The 21,483-nt window shown below is 39.1% G+C and overlaps 1 protein-coding gene across 1 annotated transcript in view; it reads left to right on the forward strand.

The window, feature by feature from the left end:
• The first annotated feature begins 122 nt into the window (after positions 1-122).
• ZNF654 (zinc finger protein 654) overlaps positions 123-21,483 on the forward strand; it is a 30,533-nt gene continuing 9,172 nt past the window's right edge. Inside the window, exons 1-6 of the mRNA XM_039556081.1 lie at positions 123-277; positions 8,953-9,098; positions 12,054-12,135; positions 13,415-13,550; positions 17,320-17,522; positions 18,252-18,391. Coding sequence (XP_039412015.1) covers positions 146-277; positions 8,953-9,098; positions 12,054-12,135; positions 13,415-13,550; positions 17,320-17,522; positions 18,252-18,391 — 839 coding nt within the window. The 5' untranslated portion in view covers positions 123-145. The remainder of the gene's footprint in view (positions 278-8,952; positions 9,099-12,053; positions 12,136-13,414; positions 13,551-17,319; positions 17,523-18,251; positions 18,392-21,483) is intronic.

The following is a 21,483-nucleotide window of genomic DNA, read 5'->3' on the forward strand; positions in this document are numbered from 1 at the left end:
CGTTGATGGGCAGGGCAGGCGGGCCAATTGGAGCGCGGCGCGGCGGGGGCGTGGCCGGACGCGCGGCGGCGCGGCGGGGGGTGGCCCTTCCGGCGCGGCGGGGCGGGGCGGGGGCGCTCGGTACGCGCGGGGCGGCGGGGCCGCCATGGCGGAAGACGAGAGCGACCAGGAGTCGGAGCGGCTCAGCGAGGAGCTGGAGGCGCTGGCGGCGCCAGGGCTTCCGGCCGGGCTGCCCGCTCTTCTCCGCAGCCAGTACTACTGCCGCCGCTTCTGCCAGGTGGGCGCCGCGGCGCGGGGGGCAGCGCCGGGGGCAGCGGCGGCGGGAGCCGGGCCGGGCCCGCCGGGCCGCGAGGAGCGGGGTGCGGGGGCGCGGCCCGGGCCGCGGCGCTGCCGGGGGAGCGGGGGCCGGGCCGGGCGCGCAGCGAGGCTCCCGGAGGGGAGAGAAGGGAGGGGAAGGCGGCTCCCGGTGCGAGGCCGGAGCGGGCAGGGAGAGCCGGGGGCGGCTGCGGGAACACGCGTGGTGCGGCCGGTGCTGCGGACAGAACAATTCCGGGTGGCTTCGCCTGGGTGGCGGAGGGAGGCAGAGAGAGAAGAAGGGCCTCGGGAACAGTTCCCGTTTCGCTGGCCGAATTAGACCAGGGTGTTTTATAATTTTTTTTTTTTTTTCCTTTGAAAAGCAGTGTTTTCTTGATGTGGGTCCGGAATTGTTGTGCTCCTCGCAAGCCCTTTAGGTGTGTCTTGCAAAGTAACAAGCACCAACAGGTTGCTTTTCCTGGTTGCTTCCATCAGCAGGTGTGGATGGAACGTTAGTTACCTTTGGTGTATCCCAGCCACGCCACTTGCTGCTTCCCGAAACACAGCCCAGAGGTCATTTTATATAGAATTGCTTCATTTTATCAACTTTTTGACTTACCTCGCCACTACGATTGTCTTCTGCCATCCAAAGAAATGTGCTGCCATGTTGTCACTTTGTTCCTGTTTTAATATTCAGTCAAACACTCTGTTTGAAATATTATTTACTGTTGTACGTGCTTATAGTAATCTCGGGGGGTGTTGTGTTCACTAAGCCCATAGGTTGCTTCTTGAGGCTGTTGATCCATTTATATTTTCTTCTGTTTCATGATTTCTCAAGACTTAGATACTTGAAAAAAATTGTGGAGCCAGTAAAAGGAGAAAAGAATGTTTTTGAAAGTATGGCATTTTCTACTACTGTCAGGAATGACAATCATGTTTGGTTACATTGACTGGTTGGCAAGACGTTTACTTCTGCTCAACACTGAGGGCTTTGTCTTAAATTTTTTTCTCTGTGCTTACTGTATGTTGAATTTATTGTGTTAAGGAGGGAGTGCAGGCAGGGTGATAGCTTCATATACTGATGCCAATGCCAGGGAAGGTAGGAATTAGTAGAAAACAGAAGATGATAAGAGCAGGGGAAGAATTTTCCTGTGAAAACAGTTGTGATACAACTATTTTATGTGGTATGTATCTAGTATTGACTTCTCCTGCAGTTTCTTTTGTGCAGAAAGGTTGCCAAGTCCTCTCCCCTACTTTGAGTTGATGAACTCTCCACATAAGCAGCCAATGTTCTGAGTGTGTAAAGGGCTCTGCTCCTTTTCTCTTCAACTTTCTTTTTAACAATGTGCAACATAAATAATCCTGATGAGAGTAAGTTAATATATTAACTATTTGTCTCCAGGGATTTTTTTTTTTTTTGCTTGTTTTGTGTAAATTTGGCCTGGTGTGAACAGCAGTCATGTGCTCACTCAATGTAATCAGTGTTTTGTTTAAGCATGTTTTTTAGTAATGGGTTTTTCTACTGTTTTAACTACACAAACACAAGATCTTTAGGGGGGTGTACTGGTGTGAAAAGCCTGTTGCTGTGTGACATTTATGGATTGACAACAAATGAAGTTGTATGTGCTCCACATGAGCTCATTTTCCCTCATGGGATTGACAGTGTGTAATTATACACATAATACATATTTGTACTTTTCTATCCAGATCTTCTGAAGGATGTATTTGGCTGCTGTGCAGACTGAGCCTTTCTGCCTCACTCCACTTTGCTCTGATAACACAGTTTTGCTTGTCTTAATACTCATTTGGACTTTCCAAAAGTCCTACTTTGCCTCCTGCTCTCCTGTCTTTTTGTCGGAAGTGCAGTAGGAGTTGTAGAAATAGTTGCATAGCGATGGTGCCTGGAGTTTGGACTGCCCAAAAGAAACATTGTTATTTTCAGAATAACAGCTTATCAAAACACATGGCCGTGCTTCAGGCATGGTGCTGAAGCTTGCTGTCTCCTGAAAATAACACTTTTTGGATTGCTTGTAGTTAAGCTGGTGAAGTCTGTGAGCATCACTCAGTAAAAACTACAGGAGAAATGAAGCAAGGTGTAAATAAAGCCTTTTTCAGTCTGTAGATCAGTTTTCTGTAGACAGAAAAATCTTACTGATCTTTAAGAGAGTGGCTGGGACCTTGAAAAGCATTGGTGTGCGCATCTTTAATCCTTGAATTATGTTAGAAAGGTAAAAAAACTGCTGTAAACAGCCAGATCCAGTTCTCTTGAGGCCTGGAGTATTGTAGCTCAACTTCACTTTTGGATCGATTAAGTACCAGTTAAAAAAGATGAGATTTCAGGATTATGAGGGCATTTTCCATAAATTTATGGGTAGTCACAATTCAGTGATACAAGATGAAGTTGGAATGTGCCATCTTGAAGCCCGTGTGTAGTTTTGGGATCTGTGTCTTGTAGGTGTTCAGGGTCATAGAGAGTTGTTACAGCCTGAATCTTTCAAGGCAAAATGGAATGAAATGTTTTCTTGGAATGTTGTTTGAGATTGATGACATGGGCGAAGCAAAAATCAAGATGTCTGTGCCTGGAAGGGAAAAAAGACAGTTGGAAGATGAGTCAAGTGCCCAGCTTATACATCTCACCAGCTGTTTCTGTGTTACTTACTACAATTTGCTGATGTGGCTTTTCTTCTTATTTGTGAAGTTCCAAACCCACTTGGATGTTGGGAAAAGCAAATCTGCTGTTCCCAGCTTTGGCAGGCAAAAGAACAGTGCATCTGTAACTACTTTGTAAGTTAAAGAAATTTGAAAGGTGGTACCTTGAAGAAACTCCCTCAGCCTAAACATTTGGAAGAGTTTCAGCTTGTGTTTGTGTGCAGAATTTGAATTTTTTCTGTGAGGTTTCTCAGGAACCAGAGCCATTGAGAGGTCCCTGTGACACTGAAATACAAATGGGGGTGGGCAGCCGAAATAGAGGAGATGGTGACTTTTTTGGTCTGAGAATGAAAGGGAATATTTTTTAATTAGAAAGATGAATTTCCAAGTTTACTTGATTTAAAAACAGGCTGGAAAATGGATATAGCTTCCTTCATTGCACTGGAAGTGGGTACAATTTTACTAACTAGAAAAAGAAATTCATTTCTCTTTCAAGGTATGTTCTCATAACATTAAATGCTATCAAAACATTACAAGTTGCTTCCAGCATTTCTGTAATTGTCCACAGGGCTGCATAACTGTACTTGATGTTATTTTATGTTGTTGGTACTGACTGGGATAAACACAAGGTGAGTTCATCTCAAGTAACAGGGTGATGCTGTGAGGGGTAAGCACTCCTTGATCTGTTCTTCCTGTAGCATCAGCTTACAGCCTTCCAGGATGATCCCACTCCTGAAAGGAAGATTACCTCCTTTGCTTACATTAATTGGTGGAAAAACAATTCTTGGGTTTATAAAAAAGTTAAGTAGTAAAATATAGTAACACGCTAGAGAAGACAGCATTTCCTGGATTTATTTGAGCAGGCAGAAAAAAGGGGTGTATGACTCAACTGTTTTTTGTCTTGCTTTGTGGTGCTGGAAGTAAAAAAAATACACAGCTTCGGATGTTTGTTCTTCTGATTTTGGGCTTAATATATTTTCACACTTATTGGGCTTAAATTCGAAAGTATTTGCTTTTGGCTCTTACTTTGGACTTCAAATCAATAGCGGTTTGTTGGTTTTATATTAAGAAAAACCCAAAAAACAGCCAAAGCTACTGCAAACAAACCCATTCCAAACCTTTAGGTTATGCCATGCTTTTATTTTGTTAAATTTTGGACCTCTGGGATTCAGATTTGATCTACATACACCATTTTAAGGCTCAGCTATAAAAATGTTGCTCACATGAATACTAGTAGTGAATAGTGATTTCTTCAGCATCCTTGAAGCTTATTTCTCTGGGAAGGCGGAATCTGTAATTTGTCACCACCCATTTTCTCATGTAATAATTTGTGATGTTGATATTTTGGGGTTTCTGTACCTTCCTGAATAAATATGCTTTATCCTTGTTCATGGCCCAAATTTTAAGAGCACTGTTGTAAGTTATATTGGACTTTTTCATGTTTTTGAATGGTGATATTGCTTGTTACATGAAAGCTTGCAAAGGGCCAATCATACATTGCAGTAACTAAATTTCAAAGAGTACCATAACTACTTGAAACCCTTTAAATTTAAAAATGAACCTGTTATGGTGTTTTTTACATGTGGGACTGGTGGAAACCAGTGTGTTCAATTTACTTAGTAGTAGTTTAGTATTGTGCTGCTGGAGATTCAAGTGAATTCATGTTTAAATGGAAATCTTTACAAAACAGATGTGGCAAACCCACGTTTTGTTTACTTCCAAGTTGGATGCGAAGGGTGAGCTTCCATTTGTGGTGAGGATATGCCTGTGTGTGGAGAAGGGTGTCCTTGGCGTGGATTAGGTGGTGTCACTCCTTCCTCTGACACTTGATGGGAAAACTGATAAGGGTCTATCATGCACAACTGGGCTGTGGTGAATGAAGTGCACTTGGCTTCTCAGTCAGCTTATGACAATTCACAATAGCAGTTGATTTGCAACCCCTTTATCTGAAGATTGACTCCTCCAGGCTTCCAATCCTCAGTGCTCTTTCATTAACATCATAAAATCTTTTCTTATTCATGGTGGTTCTCATCAGCTTTTGTGCTTGCTGTGCCTAGCTTTACCCAGGGAAATAATTTCCCTGTTTTACAGGTGGAATTAAGGAGTTACTATTTTCCAAAAAAACCCATTTGTACAATGTATTGTAGACTTTTCTTGATCTTTGTTGCATCTTTTTACTTCTCTGAAACTTTCCTGTTTGGCACTTTCAAAATTCTTGGTATTGCTACTTCTCCAGGTTTTAATGGCTTTTCATTAAGTATACCTTTTGTATGAAAATAAGCTCATGATTTTTCCTTGGAAAAATGTATCAGGATTATAACTTGTAAAGGAGTTGCAGGTTTTTATACCTAAAGGAAGGATCTCCATTGAGTGATGCTTGTCTGTTTGATAGCCTTGCTACCCAGGCTTGTTCAAGTTAGAGAAGGCACACTTAGTGCAGTAGGTAATGCAAAAATCCAAAAGTTATGTCCTTTTGTTTAGATGAGAAGAAGAAATATTGGTACTTCTTCACTGAAACATGTAGTAAATTGTGTTTTACTGGTTGCCAGTGATGTGGATGTAAGCGTGTGGTTGTTCAGAAGATTGGCAGTTCTTGCTTTCATGTGTAATAAAAACAATTCCTTTCTTTAGCTGACTTTCATTTGGGGCGTGAGGTGCTAATCAAAAGATGAGGAGGAATATTTCTAATTTTCAATATATGTGTTTATCTCTCAGTCATAAATCATATATAGGAACATTTTCTACAGTGCTCCAATCAGCCCAAACTGCTTTTCTAGAATTAGTGTATAGTTTTCACTGTTGTGCAAGTGACAGATTGTAAATATACATGACTTTTTGGGCTGCTAAATGTAATGGGCATATGGAAGCCAGTCTTGGGAATTGTTCTTGCCTCAAGCAGGCTGAGGAGATGGATGAGATTTTGGTGATTAAGAGTAGGGGGAAGCATTTAGCTTTAAGGGTAGAAACTTGTCTCATAGGATGTGTCATGCTGTTGCTGGGTGATGTGTTTTCTTTTGCCAGAAGTGTGATTATGTTTGGTTGCTCCTTACGTAATATTTACACGTGAATTGCAGTAAAGCCGTTGCTTACATTTTTTAATATAAAGCCATTTTCAACTTTTACATGTTAAATAATATTTCATATTACCCATAAATCATAAGGCTTTTCCTACTCTCTATTTGGTTAATAAAATCCTTATTTGTATGTACATGTTTGCTTGTTTGTATTTGGAAACAGAACAAAATGCTCTTCATCCACTGAACAGGTCCAAAAGACAGTAAAAAAGCTGTGATTATTTTTTATGGTGTTTCCAGGTAGAGTAAATTTGCCATTACTCAAGTTCTCTTCTAGAGCTGAACTTTGGTATCTGAGCTGCTCTGGTATTTCTGCTGATCAGGCAGCTGTGGTGGGTGTTACTTTAATTATGGATTTTAATTTTCAGGAAACTTTGGTTTTTCTAAGCTTGTCCCTTTTTGGTTTGTCCTCTTCTGTGACAACCCCTACATATGTTTGTTATGATGAATAACAACCACTATATTTGCCAACAGGCTTTCCTTGCCTGAGAACTGTAAGCAGAAAAACTCACAGAACTGTTGTAGTTTTAATCCTACGGTGACTTCCTTTACTGTTAAATCTCACAAGAAGCTATGGGAGTAACTTTGTTTGAAATCCTAGCAATGATAAACTTCTAAAATTGGTGGGATTTGTAGTTTCTATTTTTGTTGTGTGGAGGAACAGGAAAAGCTGTAGCAACTTCAGGCCTAGCACCGCATAAAACATTTGGGTTTTGTGTCCTGTGCATTTGCAAGTCTAATTGTTTGTAATACTGTTTCTCTTAACTCTTTGGAATATAGCTAAATAACTTTATATGTGTATATTTAATCAGTTAAAACATAATATTCCAGGAAAAGCTATTGTTTCACTGGTCCAGGTTTTTAATTACTACCTTGTTATTTTTGGGGTTAGCTGCCTTAGCTGTGTGCTCAGAAATTTTTTATAAGTCTGGTCTTGATTTTGTTTTAATAGGACACATCTGAGTCTTGTATTTTCCTCTGAGTTATTAGAACACATTATAGAAGGGGAAGTAGTGTATTGGTGTGGGAGAAAGGTGGAGCTGAATGGGGGGGTTGGTGTCAGGGAGGTGCTTCAGCCTCCCTTTCAGTGCCTTTATCTGCTCCGAATGATAAAGGGGAAACAAAAAGGCCCAGTCCCTTCATGGTTATTAGCAATGGCACGTACAGACCGACTGGGGGGTGATGCTTTAAGGATATTCAAGATTGCACCCTAACAGAGGCTTTGAAAGCAGGTGTTGCAGAAAGTCACATTAAAAAGGTTGCTTCCCTTCTGGTTTTCTCTCCTGTGTATTGGACAAGGAGCAGGCCACCTAAAAGGTTATGTTCTTGTTTGGCTGAGTTCATTATACTGAAATTAGTGTGCCTGTTCAAAATGTGCTGATAAACTTCTACTTGTCCTCTGCTTTGCAGTCCTGTTTCAAAGCATGGCATCTTGAGTATTTTGTACAAAAAAAGAGCTTACTTTCTGTTACAGAAAAAGTTATTCCATGAGGTTATTTAAAAACAGACACTGAAGGATACATGGAATTGTAAAACAAACATACATTATTCCCTGCCCCTCCGTTTGTATAGAATGTGTGTGAAGCGTGGTTTGGAATTTATTTTATACTTAGTTTATCTTTTTGCCCACACATTCCCCAAGCCCCCATCTTTTCCTGGTCGTTGCAGATCTTCTGAGAATTGATCAGTTGGACTTCTCTTTTCCTGATGAATTCATGGTTTCAGGTACATTCAGGAAAAAGTTTGCTATTCCTATTCTTCCTGAGCAGTTTGGGATGGGGGGGACTGTTGCTGTGAATTTTTTTTGGTACATTTGAGTTGCAGACCAGCTGGCCAAGGTGGTGTTGCTGTTGTGTTCCTTTCTCTGCTGGCTCTGATATTTGTGTGACAGGGGAGCTGGTGCCGACTGGAACCGATGGCTTTTTTCGGGGAGAGGATGTTCCCTGTCCTTAAATTCCTATTGAGCTTATACTGGGTTCAGATGAGTGCTGAAGGTGCAGTGAGGCTGTACAGTAGGACACAAAGTTTTGTTTTTATTGCTTGAAATCAGTTTTGAACGTATCTATACTGTGCCCATCAGGTGCAAGCATTGTGTGACATCATGGTGGGAAGTGATGCTTTATCTCTACCTTTGCTTCACTTTTTGGAGGCTCACACCTCTAAAGGATGTTTGTTCTTTCTGTCTACTTTGTTTCTTCTCAGGCTTTTGTGGTTTTCTATAAAAGGGACTTGGCTAAAACTATTTTGGGGAACTCTTGATAGGTCTGTGAGGCAAAATGTTTAGTCTTCTTAAGCAGAAAAGTATTTATCTACAAGTCTGCTAATTCTTCTTCAGTTGACCTAGATATTTGCTGCATTAAGCTAGCAGTTTTTCAAACAAATTAATAAAGTAACTTTGATGGAAAAGTTATAATGGACATACAAATACGAGTCCAGCTCAGCTGCTGTTGCCTTAGATTCATCCTATGGTTAAAAAAAGCCAAATTTACTCATTTGATCAGATAAGGAAGAGTGGCTGGAATGTTTGTGACTTTCTCTGCTGACACAAAGGCTGGAAGAGTGCAGGCTACTCTTTCACCTCTTGGAAAGTTTTTAGGCTAGAACTTCTGGATGTTGTTACAGACTCTCTAATTTGCATCCCTTTGCAAAACGAAAACTTGTGTTTTTAAATGCAGAGTGCAGTGTCTACTGTGGTACAGCATAAGGAGAAAGTATTTCCTGTCTTACCCTCTGAAAAGAACAGTTGAAGGTCCCTTGTGATATTCCTTTTATGATGTAGGTCATAAACCAGAAAACAGTCACATTTTTTAGGTTACAAATTCTGGTCCTGAGGGAGAGGGAGGGGAGATAAAGCAGGTACAGTGCTAACTACTTCCTCTTTCTGGCTGAAGAGAATGTCTTGGATAATAATCTGTATTTCCATGTTTTTGTCTAGGTTGTTGAAGACTATGCTGGAAGGTGGCAGGTCCCTTTGCCTCAGCTCCAGGTGCTGCAGACGGCGCTGTGCTGTTTCACGTCTGCCTGTGTGTCATTCCCAGCTGAATGTGAGCACGTACAATATGTACTGAGTAGCCTTGCTTTGTGAGTACTTCTTCATTTTTATTGTTCCTTCCTTTACAATATCACAGCAAAAGGGTTTCAGATCCTCACAGCTCCCAAAAGAGGTTTTGCAGGTGGTATAGCTGTACAGAACCAGGAATTGCTAAGTAGAATTTAGTCTTTCTTGCATCCTTGTCAAATATTCAGGTTGGCTATGACAGTGTTTTGTCATAAGGGATGTCTGGCAAAATGAATAATCTAGGAAATGAGTGATCACCATAAACTTATTTTGGAGTATTTGAAGACCAACCTGTGCCAGTAGATCATTTAAAATGATTTATCTCACATTTTTACTTCCGTACCTCTAGTGATGTCATAAGCTAAGTACTTCTTAAGAGAAATTTCTTAAGAAAGAAGTCAATTACTTTAAAATTGCATGGATTTTTATGTTTGAGTCATCAAAATGCTTACGGGAATTATTTGTTATGCAGTTAACTGACCCAAAGTCACATTCAGCTTCAAGAATTGCAGAATGTTGTGACCTAAATCTTGCTCTAATTTTGATTTTTTTAATGCATTGGTCATTTTCCCACATGAAGACTGGACATAAGGAAAAATAAAAGCTGTCTTTAAATGTTGGTCAAACTTCACTGTAGACATTTCCTGGTTTGTTTATGTGAAACTGTTTGACAGAGAATTATTTATGGCCTCATAAGACCACACTTTCCAAAACCAAAATTCTCAGGTATTGGAGAATATTGGAGCAGCTGCATCAAAACATGGTGACATCTGTTGCTGTGAGTTTTTTCACTAGTTTTAAGGAAAAAACCTCAAAATTCAAACCATGCTCGTATGTACTTTTAAATAGCAAAGCTTGGGCGATTAAAAGGTGGAAATTGAGGTATTTTTTTGGATGGATGCATTCTGATAATTAAGTAAATTGGTCACTGAGTTCCTGTCACCCTTGTCTGTTTTGATTTTTGGAACTGGGAGGTCAGATTATTTATTCTTCTGCCTGGCTGGCACAGTTTTGCATGTGATGTGATATAAAGGGATCCCAGGGCTTAGTAGCTGCAGTTACCTGGGCAACCTTGCTCGAATCTCTTTTGAAAATTCAGTGTATATTAAATCTTAGTTCTTGGAGAGCAAAACTCTGCCTGACTGTGTTGTCATCCTCGAGTAAGACTTCCTTGGTAACCAGACAATAAACTGTTAACAGGAACAACTGGTTTATTTCCTATGCTTAATAACATTGCTATTCATATCAAATCAAGCAGCATTTGCATTAATATCAGGAAGTCTTAATAATGGTGCCATGCTGGTGTTTTTAGGCAATCTTCTGATGCCAAAGCAGTGATGTGATCAATCTACATGGATATAAATGTGGATGTGCAATGCTGCAGACAGTTTTGAGATAAACAGAGTTGGAACTGACTCTAGTAATTTTAACTGGAGACTGGTGATGAGGAAACAAAAATATTTTGATGGCTTCCTTTATTAGACCATGAGCAAGTGCATTGATGAAGCAGAAGATCATAGTTTACTCTTGTTCACTGTTGATTTCCAGATTTTTTTTGCAAGATCCTCCTTTTTTTAAATCAGTCAAAGCAAATTTAAATGCATGCATCACTTGCTCTAACTAGTTTTGTCTTACTATTTAAGTTCCGGTTTGGCTGCTTGCCACATCATGACATGACTCATGGCTGACCTTTCCTGAGAGTCAAGTATGCTGCAAAATTTTGTTTAATGTGAAAAGAGATAATGTTTTTTCAGAACCAAGTACTTATTTGGGTTGAGATTGTTTTTTCATTGCGTATTTGAGTTGAGATTCAAAGACCTAGCCTTGAGAGAAATTTTGTCACTGAGCATAATGAATTTGTATCTTTATTTCTCTAGGCCTGTTTTTGGCATAGTTAATCACTGGTTAAAAAAAAATTGATTCAGTGTAATCTATTGGAAATCTTGATTTTATGGTACTTGTCAATTATTCCTATAGAACATTTAATTATGCCTATGTGAGTATTAAGACCTTTTTAATGCACAGTGTTTCTGAAAATGTTACTGAGGTGAAAAAACTGCCTTTAATTTGCACAGTATTTCTTGAAGTCTTACCTGTCCCTCTGAGAGTTGCTCAGTTCTTGTCTGCTGCTCATGTCTTTCTCAATCAGCAATTGCAGCTCATTAGTCCAATTCCTGCTTGGTACTTTTTCCAAGTAGAAATGGAATTTCTCAGAATCTTCAGGCAGAACAGTAACAGTTGCACTGCGGATCCACGAACTCCGACTGCCAAGTTTTTGATTGAATTGACTCAACTGCATTATATGGAGGGAGGCTTTTGCAAATGAAAGCCTGAATTGAAAGCTGCTTTCTACCAACCTCTCTGATTCTGCCACCAGGATTTAAAAGAAATGAAATGCTAGACCAGGATTTTAAGATGATAAAAACCATGGAGGCCACAAGCCAGGTTGAATCTAAGCAGGTGTTGAAAGTATCAGTCCTTTCTTCTGCCATTTCTGCAGAAATGCATTTCTGCATTTCGGGGTAACACCTGTGAATTCATCTTGCTGGACATAGACCTGATCTGCTTAAAAACTTGGTGATGGTAAAATTCAAGTTGTATGAATTTGAATGCCACACGGAAGGTGAATGTAGTTTTGTTTGCATGTTTGCACCAAAGCTGTCCCTTTCCAAATAATCTTCAAAAGCATTTTTTTGAAAAGATAAAATAATTAACACCTTTAAACCACCATCTTCATAGAGGGACTTCAGTTACAGCAAGACAGGCCGAAATAAAATAAAGTGTGTTTGTAGAAAGTGCTTGAAAACATGAATTGGCAGGCACCAAAAACCTTTGAGTGACTTCATATGGACACAAGTCTAGAATACACAAAATTCCTAATTTTGATTTGAGTGCTGTGAAAAGTAAGAGACTTACAGTAGTTTCATGTTTTTGAATAAATGTTTTTAGTTTGACTTGTCACTACTTCTGTTTTTTAGGAGTTTTTTTGAATTGCTGCTGTTCTTTGGAAAGGATGAGTTCTATGAAGATCCTTTGAAAGATATTTTAGGTTCAATCCAGGTAGTGTTGCCTACTTTCATATAAACTTTTAATATTATTTCAGTAGATGTAAAGACAGTTTTTGTGAATATATGACCTGGAGGAATCATGCCATTATAGTGAAAGAAACTCGGCTTGTTTATGTCTATTTAGGGCTTAATGACATTCAGTTCATGACATGGCATCTCATGTTTCCCCTCTGGTTTTAAACAGTAAATTTGAAATTGAAGCTTCATCTCAATGAAGTCTTCAAGTCAGCACAAACATGGATAGTTTAAATTTTTCTATTCTTGGGTAGATTGGGACAGAGTTTTATGTATCTATGTACAGCCGCATAAGATGAATGACCCTGGATTAAAAACTTGTTTTGCCAGGTAAGTGTGGGGTTTGGTTTGTTTGGGTTTTTTTAATACCCAAATTGATTTTTAGGGTTGTGCCACCATGAGAGGAAAGTTTGCAGGGAAAGAAGGGATGAAAAGGATGAAAACCAGGGTTGTGTCTCTATTAATATTGCTCATGGAACTACAGTTCGAGAAATGGTTCTTCCCTTGTTATTTTTATGGTGATACCTATTACTGCTTCTACAAATTGATGTGCCAGCACTGTTTCTGCATCAGTTGTGTAATCGAACTGGCAGTGAAAAGCAGGTAATTGAATGTGGATGGAAGCCATTCTTCTGCTGCATTTTTTGTTTCAATATTGGATAACTTCCTCGCTACTAAAATTTTCTGTTGATTAATGGTGTTGTTGACACTTTTACAACAAATAAGGTACAGGGATTAGAGGGAACTTGACGTGTGAAAATCATGGCTGGCTAAATCATTCCATGATATTACAGGCAAACGTAATTCCTGTTATGTAGAAATCTGGAGAAAAATGGTTGCTTGAGGGCTGGTGACTCATGGCTTAATTCAGTTTTTCCCTCAGAAATCACAAATCCAGCTCAACATGTCTAAATCTGTGCAGGCTGCTATGAGGTGAAGACTTGTCTCAGTGTGTGCCAGTAATGTTCTCAATCCAAGGAAAGGTGTTTTTGCTTTGTTGTGCACATGGAAGGCTCTTTCTCAGTGCTGTAGAAGTCATGAATTTGGCCTTCAACAGTTCTGTATTGCTGTTTTTAGATAATATCAGTTGTTGCTTTAGGACTTTCTGTATGGTCAATGAAAGACTTAGTAGCTCAGATTACTGACTGAGGAAATACTCAGCCATGCATGGGTTTCTTGGTTTGTATTTTTGGGAGGGCCTAACTATTTTTAGACAACATCATCTTCTTTCTAATTGTTTCTCTTTTTGCACGTAGGAATGTCAGAACCTTCTAAATAAATACAGAAATCTGAACCTGGAACTAGTGACTCGAATCATTCGAGATGGTGGACCATGGGAGGATCCAGTATTACAAGCAATTCTTAAAGCAAAGCCTGTGTCACAGGAATTAGGTACTTCCTTTATCACAGTAGTTTTCTAGAGTACTGAAAAATGTGTTCAAATACGTTTTTTTTTAATATATAGGGTGAGGTGTTGTAGCTGGCATTGCACAGAGTTTTAACTATTTTTCTGTAGTAAAATGTGCTGGTCCCTTTTTTGTTTGACAGAAAGCTGAATTTCTTTGCTGATTTAAGTCTGCTTTTATAATGTAGAGATCAGATTGGTCAGACACAGGCAGCTCCTAAATAGTTAATAAAATTCATAGGGTGGGTTTACCAGATCTGTACACTTAGAGCATGGAGACCAACTTGGCTTCAGTTAGACTCCTGAAATAACATGACTGGAGAGGATCTGATGTGTATTTGTCTCCTGGCACTCTGACTCATTTAATTTTTCTCTTCAGTTGTAAATACTTGGTCTTGTGGCTTTCCTTGGTTCTGTTTCCAATGATGCCCATGGCTACATGTGACAGCTGCTTTCTGTTTATGGATATGTAATTCCTGGAGCTGGGAAAGGTGCAGTGCATGGGAACAAAATCACTGGAATGTTAATGAAAGTTCCTAAGAGGAAAAATACTCAAGCTGCAGTAAAGTCTTTACTAGCATCTTAAGCAACTTATTGACCGGCAGTGTTCACAGGGGAGCTCTTAAAAGTTGTTTTTGTTTGATAGTGATGGAAAATGCCAGTTCTTCTCTAGTTATTATGGTGAAGTGCATGATACAAACTCATCATTGTGTTTGTGACAATGTGCTCATTCTGGAGAGAGAGGAAGAGCACTGAAGTCAGGAGAGCTCAGTGAGCTGCCTCCTTAACCAGAACAAGGGTTTTGATAGCGAATTAACAGCATTATGTCTTTGTTGTTCTGTCTCTTTTGTGAAGCAACTGCTTGAGCAACAGATTTACCCATGATTTTTATTAGCTATTTCAAAGTTCTGGTCAAATACCTACAGAAACAAAATGAAAACCAAGATGAACCTTGTTTTGTTCTGCATTGCATGATTTTGGTGATTATGATGTGGAATTAGGTCTCTATCTCCATCTCTCCAGCAAAGAATTGGTTTAGTCCTTTGCTATAGTGATTCTCTTGATCACCATGAAGCCTCTCTATGATGGGTAACAGTTTGAGGCTGTTTGTTTTTAACCTGGCAGAGCAGGAATGAGGCCTGTTGTCATGAGATGAGCACTTTGTTCCCTTTTGTTTCAGGCTGCATCTCCTTCCCCTCTGCTGCGAGGTTTTTTCTCCTTTTATCTTCTGATATCCTCACACACACCCTTGACACATCTCATCTGTGCTGACAAACGTTTCATTTTAGATAATTATATTTTGGAAGCTCACTCTTTCTTCCTCTCGCTTCCTCTAAAATTTGCTTCTTGTGGAGTCTTAACACAAAGCAAACATCCTGTGCTGCTTTATAGGCTAGCAGTGTTTGGTGTATATTTTGAAACTTGGCTGTGTAGTTCCCTCAGGGAACTATTTTAAATAGGAAAAACTGCCTATTATTGCTGAATCACCAACCATTCCTTGCAAAAATCAGTTTGTGTGAGCTACATAATCCTGTCTTGGGTTCATTAACTCCATGGAGAAGCTTAGGCCAAGACAAACCTCTCTGTGCCTACCTTTACATGAGTTGTAGTAAACTTTGAGATGTCACAGTCTGTTTGGAGGTGGCTGGAAACAAAGGCAGTCATTGAAAGAAAAATAGTAGGGTTGAAACACAGGAGCAATGAACTTGTGATAGACTAGGGAGAATAAGGTGAGCATCTAGAAGAGAACAGTATGGAGGTGCACTCAGATGGAGCAGGTGATGAGTTGCTGAGGTGGGAGTTGATGTCTGTTGCTCTAAAGCAAAGCATCACTGCCTGGATAAGATTAAACGTTGTTCGTTAGTGTATCACAGACTCGGCCAAATGCTGCTGTAGCTGGCAGTTGTCTTTGGCTTGGGGGCTAGAAGAGCTCTGTGTGCTGCCCTGGGAAAACAGGACATTCCAGGGCAGGAAGGGAGCACTGCCCTGCTAGCAGCATCACTGGAACTCTGTTTGAAAACAGCGTGTGGAGGCTATAGGAACCCACATCCTTGGGAGCTCCTGCTGGCAGTGGTGTAGGGTGTGGGAGATCTCCTTCCCTGGGAGAGGAGGCTGGCAGAGGACAGAGTCTCATTTATGGAGCAGAAGGGACCTAAAAGTTCCCTGCACCAAATGGGAATGGTAGAACAGGGTGAGCTGTGCTGTGGAGTGCAGTTCTCCCTCCTTTAGGGAAAAGGATGTTACAGCCACTTGTTAGATGGGCAGCATTTCCTTACTGTTAGCACTTATCCAAAGCTGAGTATTTGCAGCCTAATTTTTCAGTAATCTGTTGGGTAATGTTTGCATACAAAACAGAGGATGTGGTTTGTTATCCTGAGGATGGTAATTCAAAAAAGGAGAGGCCTTTACTTGCGTTAAGGACTTTTCTGTATAATCACTTTTTCTTGCAGTTCGTTGCCACCATTAGATACTTGCTTTCCTTTTAGTCCTCTTGTTTTCTGAGAGTTTGTTCTCAAAAGTGCTGATGGATAGTGGGAATGAGATGTTTTTTTTCTTACAGTGCCATCTGTTAACAAATCAAACTGAAACCTGATAACCTTGAATAACAATTCCTAAGTGTTCATTAGCATGGGACACTACTAGCTTGCATAAAAATAAAGATGCTAGAGAAATCCTGGGTTTGAGTATAAGGAATGATTTTTAAAAAAAACAACCAATGAAGTTTTAGCTGAAAGCTTGTTGTACAAGTAATCTCTTCATTTTGGGGGAAAAATTTTGTTGAGAGTGTGATTTTCAGTAACCATTTCTTAAGTTTCACTTTAAGTTGCTTGCAATTAATACTGATTCCTTCTAAGGTATAAACTTTCAGCCTTCACTGCCTTTAAATTGACAATCTCATTCTTTCTTTCTTTAAAACATGAAACACTAGAGTACTGCAGTTGTAGCCTTGAGTGATATTTTAACTTTTAATCCAAAGAGATACTACAATCTGTATGAACTTTTATAATAGAGGTACAAAGCACGTGTTCTAGGTATTTCTGAATTTCCAGTTACTTCAATGTTGAGTATTTTCAGTATCTCACTTGAGCTGATTTCATTCAAATATTAGTGTTAAGATTGTCTTTCAGAGCCAAAAACCAGATTTCCAGAAATGAGGAGCTAGAATTTAAATGTATTTAGATAGGAGTTGTGCCCAGTAGCACTTCCAGAGGAAGAAAAGGTGTGTTTTCCAATTTGGCAAGGAAAATCAAGGCATTCAAAGCTTCTTGAGGCAACAGCATGTGAATTGTAGTTAACATTTTTCACCACTTTGAGGTCTTACATTTTAATGGATAATGAGTATCTTGAGGGTTTTTTTGAATATTTATAATTATGGCTTTGGAAGTGATGTCAGTCCTGTGCTTCTGGCAGTCACACAGATTCCGCTGCTGAGAAAGGAGGGAATTTTCTTTCTCTAAAATGTTCACATCTGCTTCTATATAATATATATTTTACTAATCCTTTGCAGCACCTTGTGTTAACTTGTTAGAAACAAAATACTGAATTAGGTTACTGGTTTAAGAAAAATAACAATTTCTGTTTGCAAGCAGAAGGACAGATTTCTTATGGTATTTAATTTAATATTTGATAGGTATTTTAGCAGAGCCTTTATTTTTTCTTAATATTATTTGTTATTAAAAACAACATTACATTTAGATATATTTGTTGTTTGGACTTCATATTCTAATTGCCTTTAAATCTTTCTTTTCTGTGCAGTTAACAAATATTTAAGCTCTGAAAATCCACTGTTCTTTGAACTCCGTGCCAGATACCTTATTGCCTGTGAACGCATCCCTGAGGCAATGGCTCTTATCAAATCTTGCATAAATCATCCAGATATCAGTAAAGATCTGTATTTCCATCAAGCTCTTTTCACCTGTCTTTATATGTCACCATTAGAAGATCAGCTATTCCAGGAGGTATTGTTTGTCAGTATACATTTCTTTTTTAAAATGAAGTGGTGCTTTATACTTGCTTTGTATGAGTTGTCAACAGGAGCATGTGGAACTCTTATTTTGTGGAACCAAATGTCATAAAATCAGGCAGCCACCCTGATGTTGCTTAACTTAGTGCTGACTTAAGCTTTGAAAAGTTAAATGTGCAGTGCCTACAAATCTTGTTGACCTAAATGTTATTTTTTGGTCAAGTGTTCTTGTAGATATAGTCCCTAAATATTTTGTAACTTCAGTGTATTGATTATTTTACTATTGACTATTATTTTAGTAAAAGCACTTGAGCCTAATGGATGTTAATCGTACATTATATAGTTTTGTTGAAGTTTTTTAATGATGCCCCAGTATGTAAAATGACACTTGAGCTGAATGTGGCCCTATTTTACCACTGATTGCACTTACTAGATTACAGTGTTTTTCTTAACCTTGTTTTAAGAACAAGCTACCATCATGCAAAAAAGTGATTTTGTGTAGTATTTTAATTTCTCAGACAATTGCTCTGATGGTCATTTCTCTAAGAAATATGAAAGAGCTCAAAATACCTCCAAAATCTTTATTTGTAGATGTACACAAAAGCCATTCCAAAGACATCCTGTGTTAATATCAATTCCTGAAGTTTTTAGTAGACCAAGGTCTGATAGGTTTTGATTTCATGTTAGCCAATTGATCTAAATCGATTTTATTTTAATTGTATAGCACTTGTTGAGGACTGATTGCAAGAGTGGAATTGAGATCATCTGCAACACTGAAAAAGAAGGGAAGACTACCTTAGCCTTACAGCTTTGTGAATCCTTCCTAGTCCCACAGCTCCAAAATGGGGACATGTATTGTATATGGTAAATACTTTATTTCTGGGGAAGCAGCTGAGCAGAAAATACATGCTTATTGCCAAAATGAAACTCACCTAACTTTAAAATACCAGATAAAAACGATTTTGAAATGTTCCTGGTGCTTCTGTTGTGCCTGTTTGCCTTTTTACACACAGCCATGTACAGGGGTAGCCTACATAGTGCAAAACACTTCTTTAATGTTTCAAAGTAACAGAAAAGTGAGCCCTTTACACTCCTCAGGCTAGAAGTACCTAGAAATGTAGCATTTATTATTAGCAAAATGCAGTCTGTAGACTTTACCCATGTAGATATTTTGCTCTGTAACTGTAGTGTGTCACCAAAGTGACTAAAAAGAGAATGTATGGTTCTAAAAATGTGCTACTAATTATGGAAACTTTGATGTCATAAACAGAGCTACCACCTCGATGGGGTTCTCTAGAAAACACTGAAGATGTCTTCACACACATTCAGTCATCTTGATACTTGGATGAGAGTTGGCAACAAATTTTGTCATTCTGGGGACTGAAAGATGGCAAGGAATATAATACTTCTGTTGAGCTTGTATTCTGTACCTCAAGGAACATCTGCATTCCTTGATAAAATATGCTTTATTTGTTTGGTTATGTAGTTAAAGCAAAACATTTTAGCAAGGATTTGATAGAGATCAAATTATTAATCTGCCTAACTAATTTTAATATGGAGTTCAGAAGCTACCTTGGCTTTCTGTGTTCCCAGATTCCAGGAAATCAAAAAGCTTTGTTGTCTTGAGACACTAATGAAAGTTAGATATGATAATGTTTGGTTTGTTATTAACTTTTTTCCTTAACTATTGGACTGTTGGATGAGTAATTGTTCAGTTGAAAGCATTGGGATTATGATTATGGCATCCATTTGTAGTACAATGTATTGGCATTAGCTACTGGCATTTTTCATCCAGTCTGTCCAGGAAAAGATGGACTGGACTGTCCCCATAGGACAGGTGAAGTTCAACCAAAAAGGTAGAGTTTGTGTGAGCCCACTGGGAATTGAATCCATCTTTACTGATTCCTGCCTAAATGCTGCATCTCCCTGCTTCTTACTAGGAAATTACAGGTGTAGCCTCTATGGATTAGTGCTTTCTGTTTGGGGGATTCAGTCTTTAAAGAAATGCATTTTGAATATTGTAATTAAACCTCCTTTTGCTGTAGTAACATGTTAACCTTGCTCTTAATCAGCTGATCATTGAGTTTTGCATCATCCATTTTGAAATTACTGTTCAAAGCAAGATATCTATCTCTTTTTGTTCTGGCAAAGCAGATGTCAAAGATGAAACTCCAGAAGAGGCTCAAGGACTGTTTGATACCTGGTTTTTAGGAAATAATCTTGGCATCTGTCAGTATTTTAATCTATTCAGAATATAGAACTTGAGGATCTTTGGAACAGAGTTCAGAGCACTTACGTCTGTGCATCTCAGACAGATGTTTCATTCTTTACAGATGCTGAGCCTTAACAATTGTGTTCCCAACAAGAGCTCTGTGTAATACTTAATAGATCATGTAAACTGCAGCAAAGCTTGTGAAGGCATGGCTGTGCTGTAATCCAATTTTTTGAAGAAGTAGGAGCTGGGTTAAATTAACCCACAGAGTGTTCTTCTCCCCAGGGAAGATTTTAATGTCTCCAGCACAGTATAAATCATCTCACCTTGTCTGGAACTGAGGGCCTTGCAGATCTAACAGAGATCTAGCAGCTAACCCTACTAGCAAAGATAAGACAACGAAATAGATTAGAAAGCTGTAAATAGCAGATATTTGCTACAGCCTATATGAAATCTTCAAGCTAAAACCATTAGCTGTCATCTTGGAGGATCATGAACTTCAAGCAGCTTTGTCACAAAACTCTTAATTTTCACTGATGTTAAGAATAAATTCTAGATTCTGATGAACAGAATTATTTTTCTGAAATGAAATCAAGCAAGCTGTGGTTGGTCATACTAAAAAAAATTTTGCACAAAGTATTGGTAAGAAGTCAATTCAGAACACTTCGATACAAAGTGTTGTCTCTTCAGGAAGACACACAATATTTTGATGCAGCAGGCATAAATGGCCTTCCTTTTCTGCCAGATGATTTTTTTAGTAGTATTTTGGCTGTTTTCAGATGATTCCTGTGCAGTAAATTCAGTAAGTCAAGGAATTTTCACCACAGGTTTGGTCAGTCTTTTGGCAAGTGTGTTCCCTAGACCTACTTATTAAGAGTAGCAAAGGGATTAGATCCAGCTAAGTTAGGGAGGGTTTAGCCATCATCTTATATTGCTGGTGGAGGCACACAGTGGTTTTGGTATTTTGGAGGTAGTTAAGAGTCTGGAATGCATGGTTGCCTCTGGTCAAGAGGTGCTGAGTTCTGTGATCTCCCAGTAACAATCTAAATTGTCCCAAAAAAGTAAGAGATGGGCTTGAAGAAGCTGCCATATCAACACAGAAAAATAAAACTAAAAGACTAAAATACTGTTTCATGTCAGGGTCTAGGCAAATGATGGGTAACACCTTGTTCTTCACCCATGGAGCTCTTCCTTCTGCTTCCAGTTTTCTGCATTCCTTTTTCAGCTCTTTCCTTGTGCCAGCCTAGCACTTGTCTGAACACATAGCAAGCCCCTTTAATCACTAATCTCTCAGAAGAATAATTTAATTTTTCTCACGTTCTCTGGGATTAGTATTGAAGTGGCTTGTTCTGAAATGGTGTGAGGCAAAGCAGAGAATAAGATGGCTTATTGAATTGTAACACATAACAGCAAAAATACTCAGTTCTTACTTCTGTACTTCATGTTGAGACTTCCACTGAGTTGTTGTGAATGGTTTAGTGCATGAAGACACTAATTTCAAACTTGTAGATGAAGTTTGCAAATATGTGGAGTTCAGATTTCCAGCCTGGTAAAGGCAGAGGTGAACAGTTTATATCTTTGGAAAACCAGTAAGACTAATTTTTCGTGCGTAGAGCTGCCTATAGGTCTCCCTTTTCACAGTTTCCTCCGTAAGTTTGATCTTCCTTTCAACTTTAGTTCTCTTGGGTTCTGTATGAAAGAAAACAATCAAGGTCTCAATGTCAAGCAGAGTTGTAGAGCTGAA

This window comes from Corvus cornix, chromosome 1 (assembly GCF_000738735.6).
Source record: "Corvus cornix cornix isolate S_Up_H32 chromosome 1, ASM73873v5, whole genome shotgun sequence".
Taxonomy (NCBI): domain Eukaryota; kingdom Metazoa; phylum Chordata; class Aves; order Passeriformes; family Corvidae; genus Corvus; species Corvus cornix.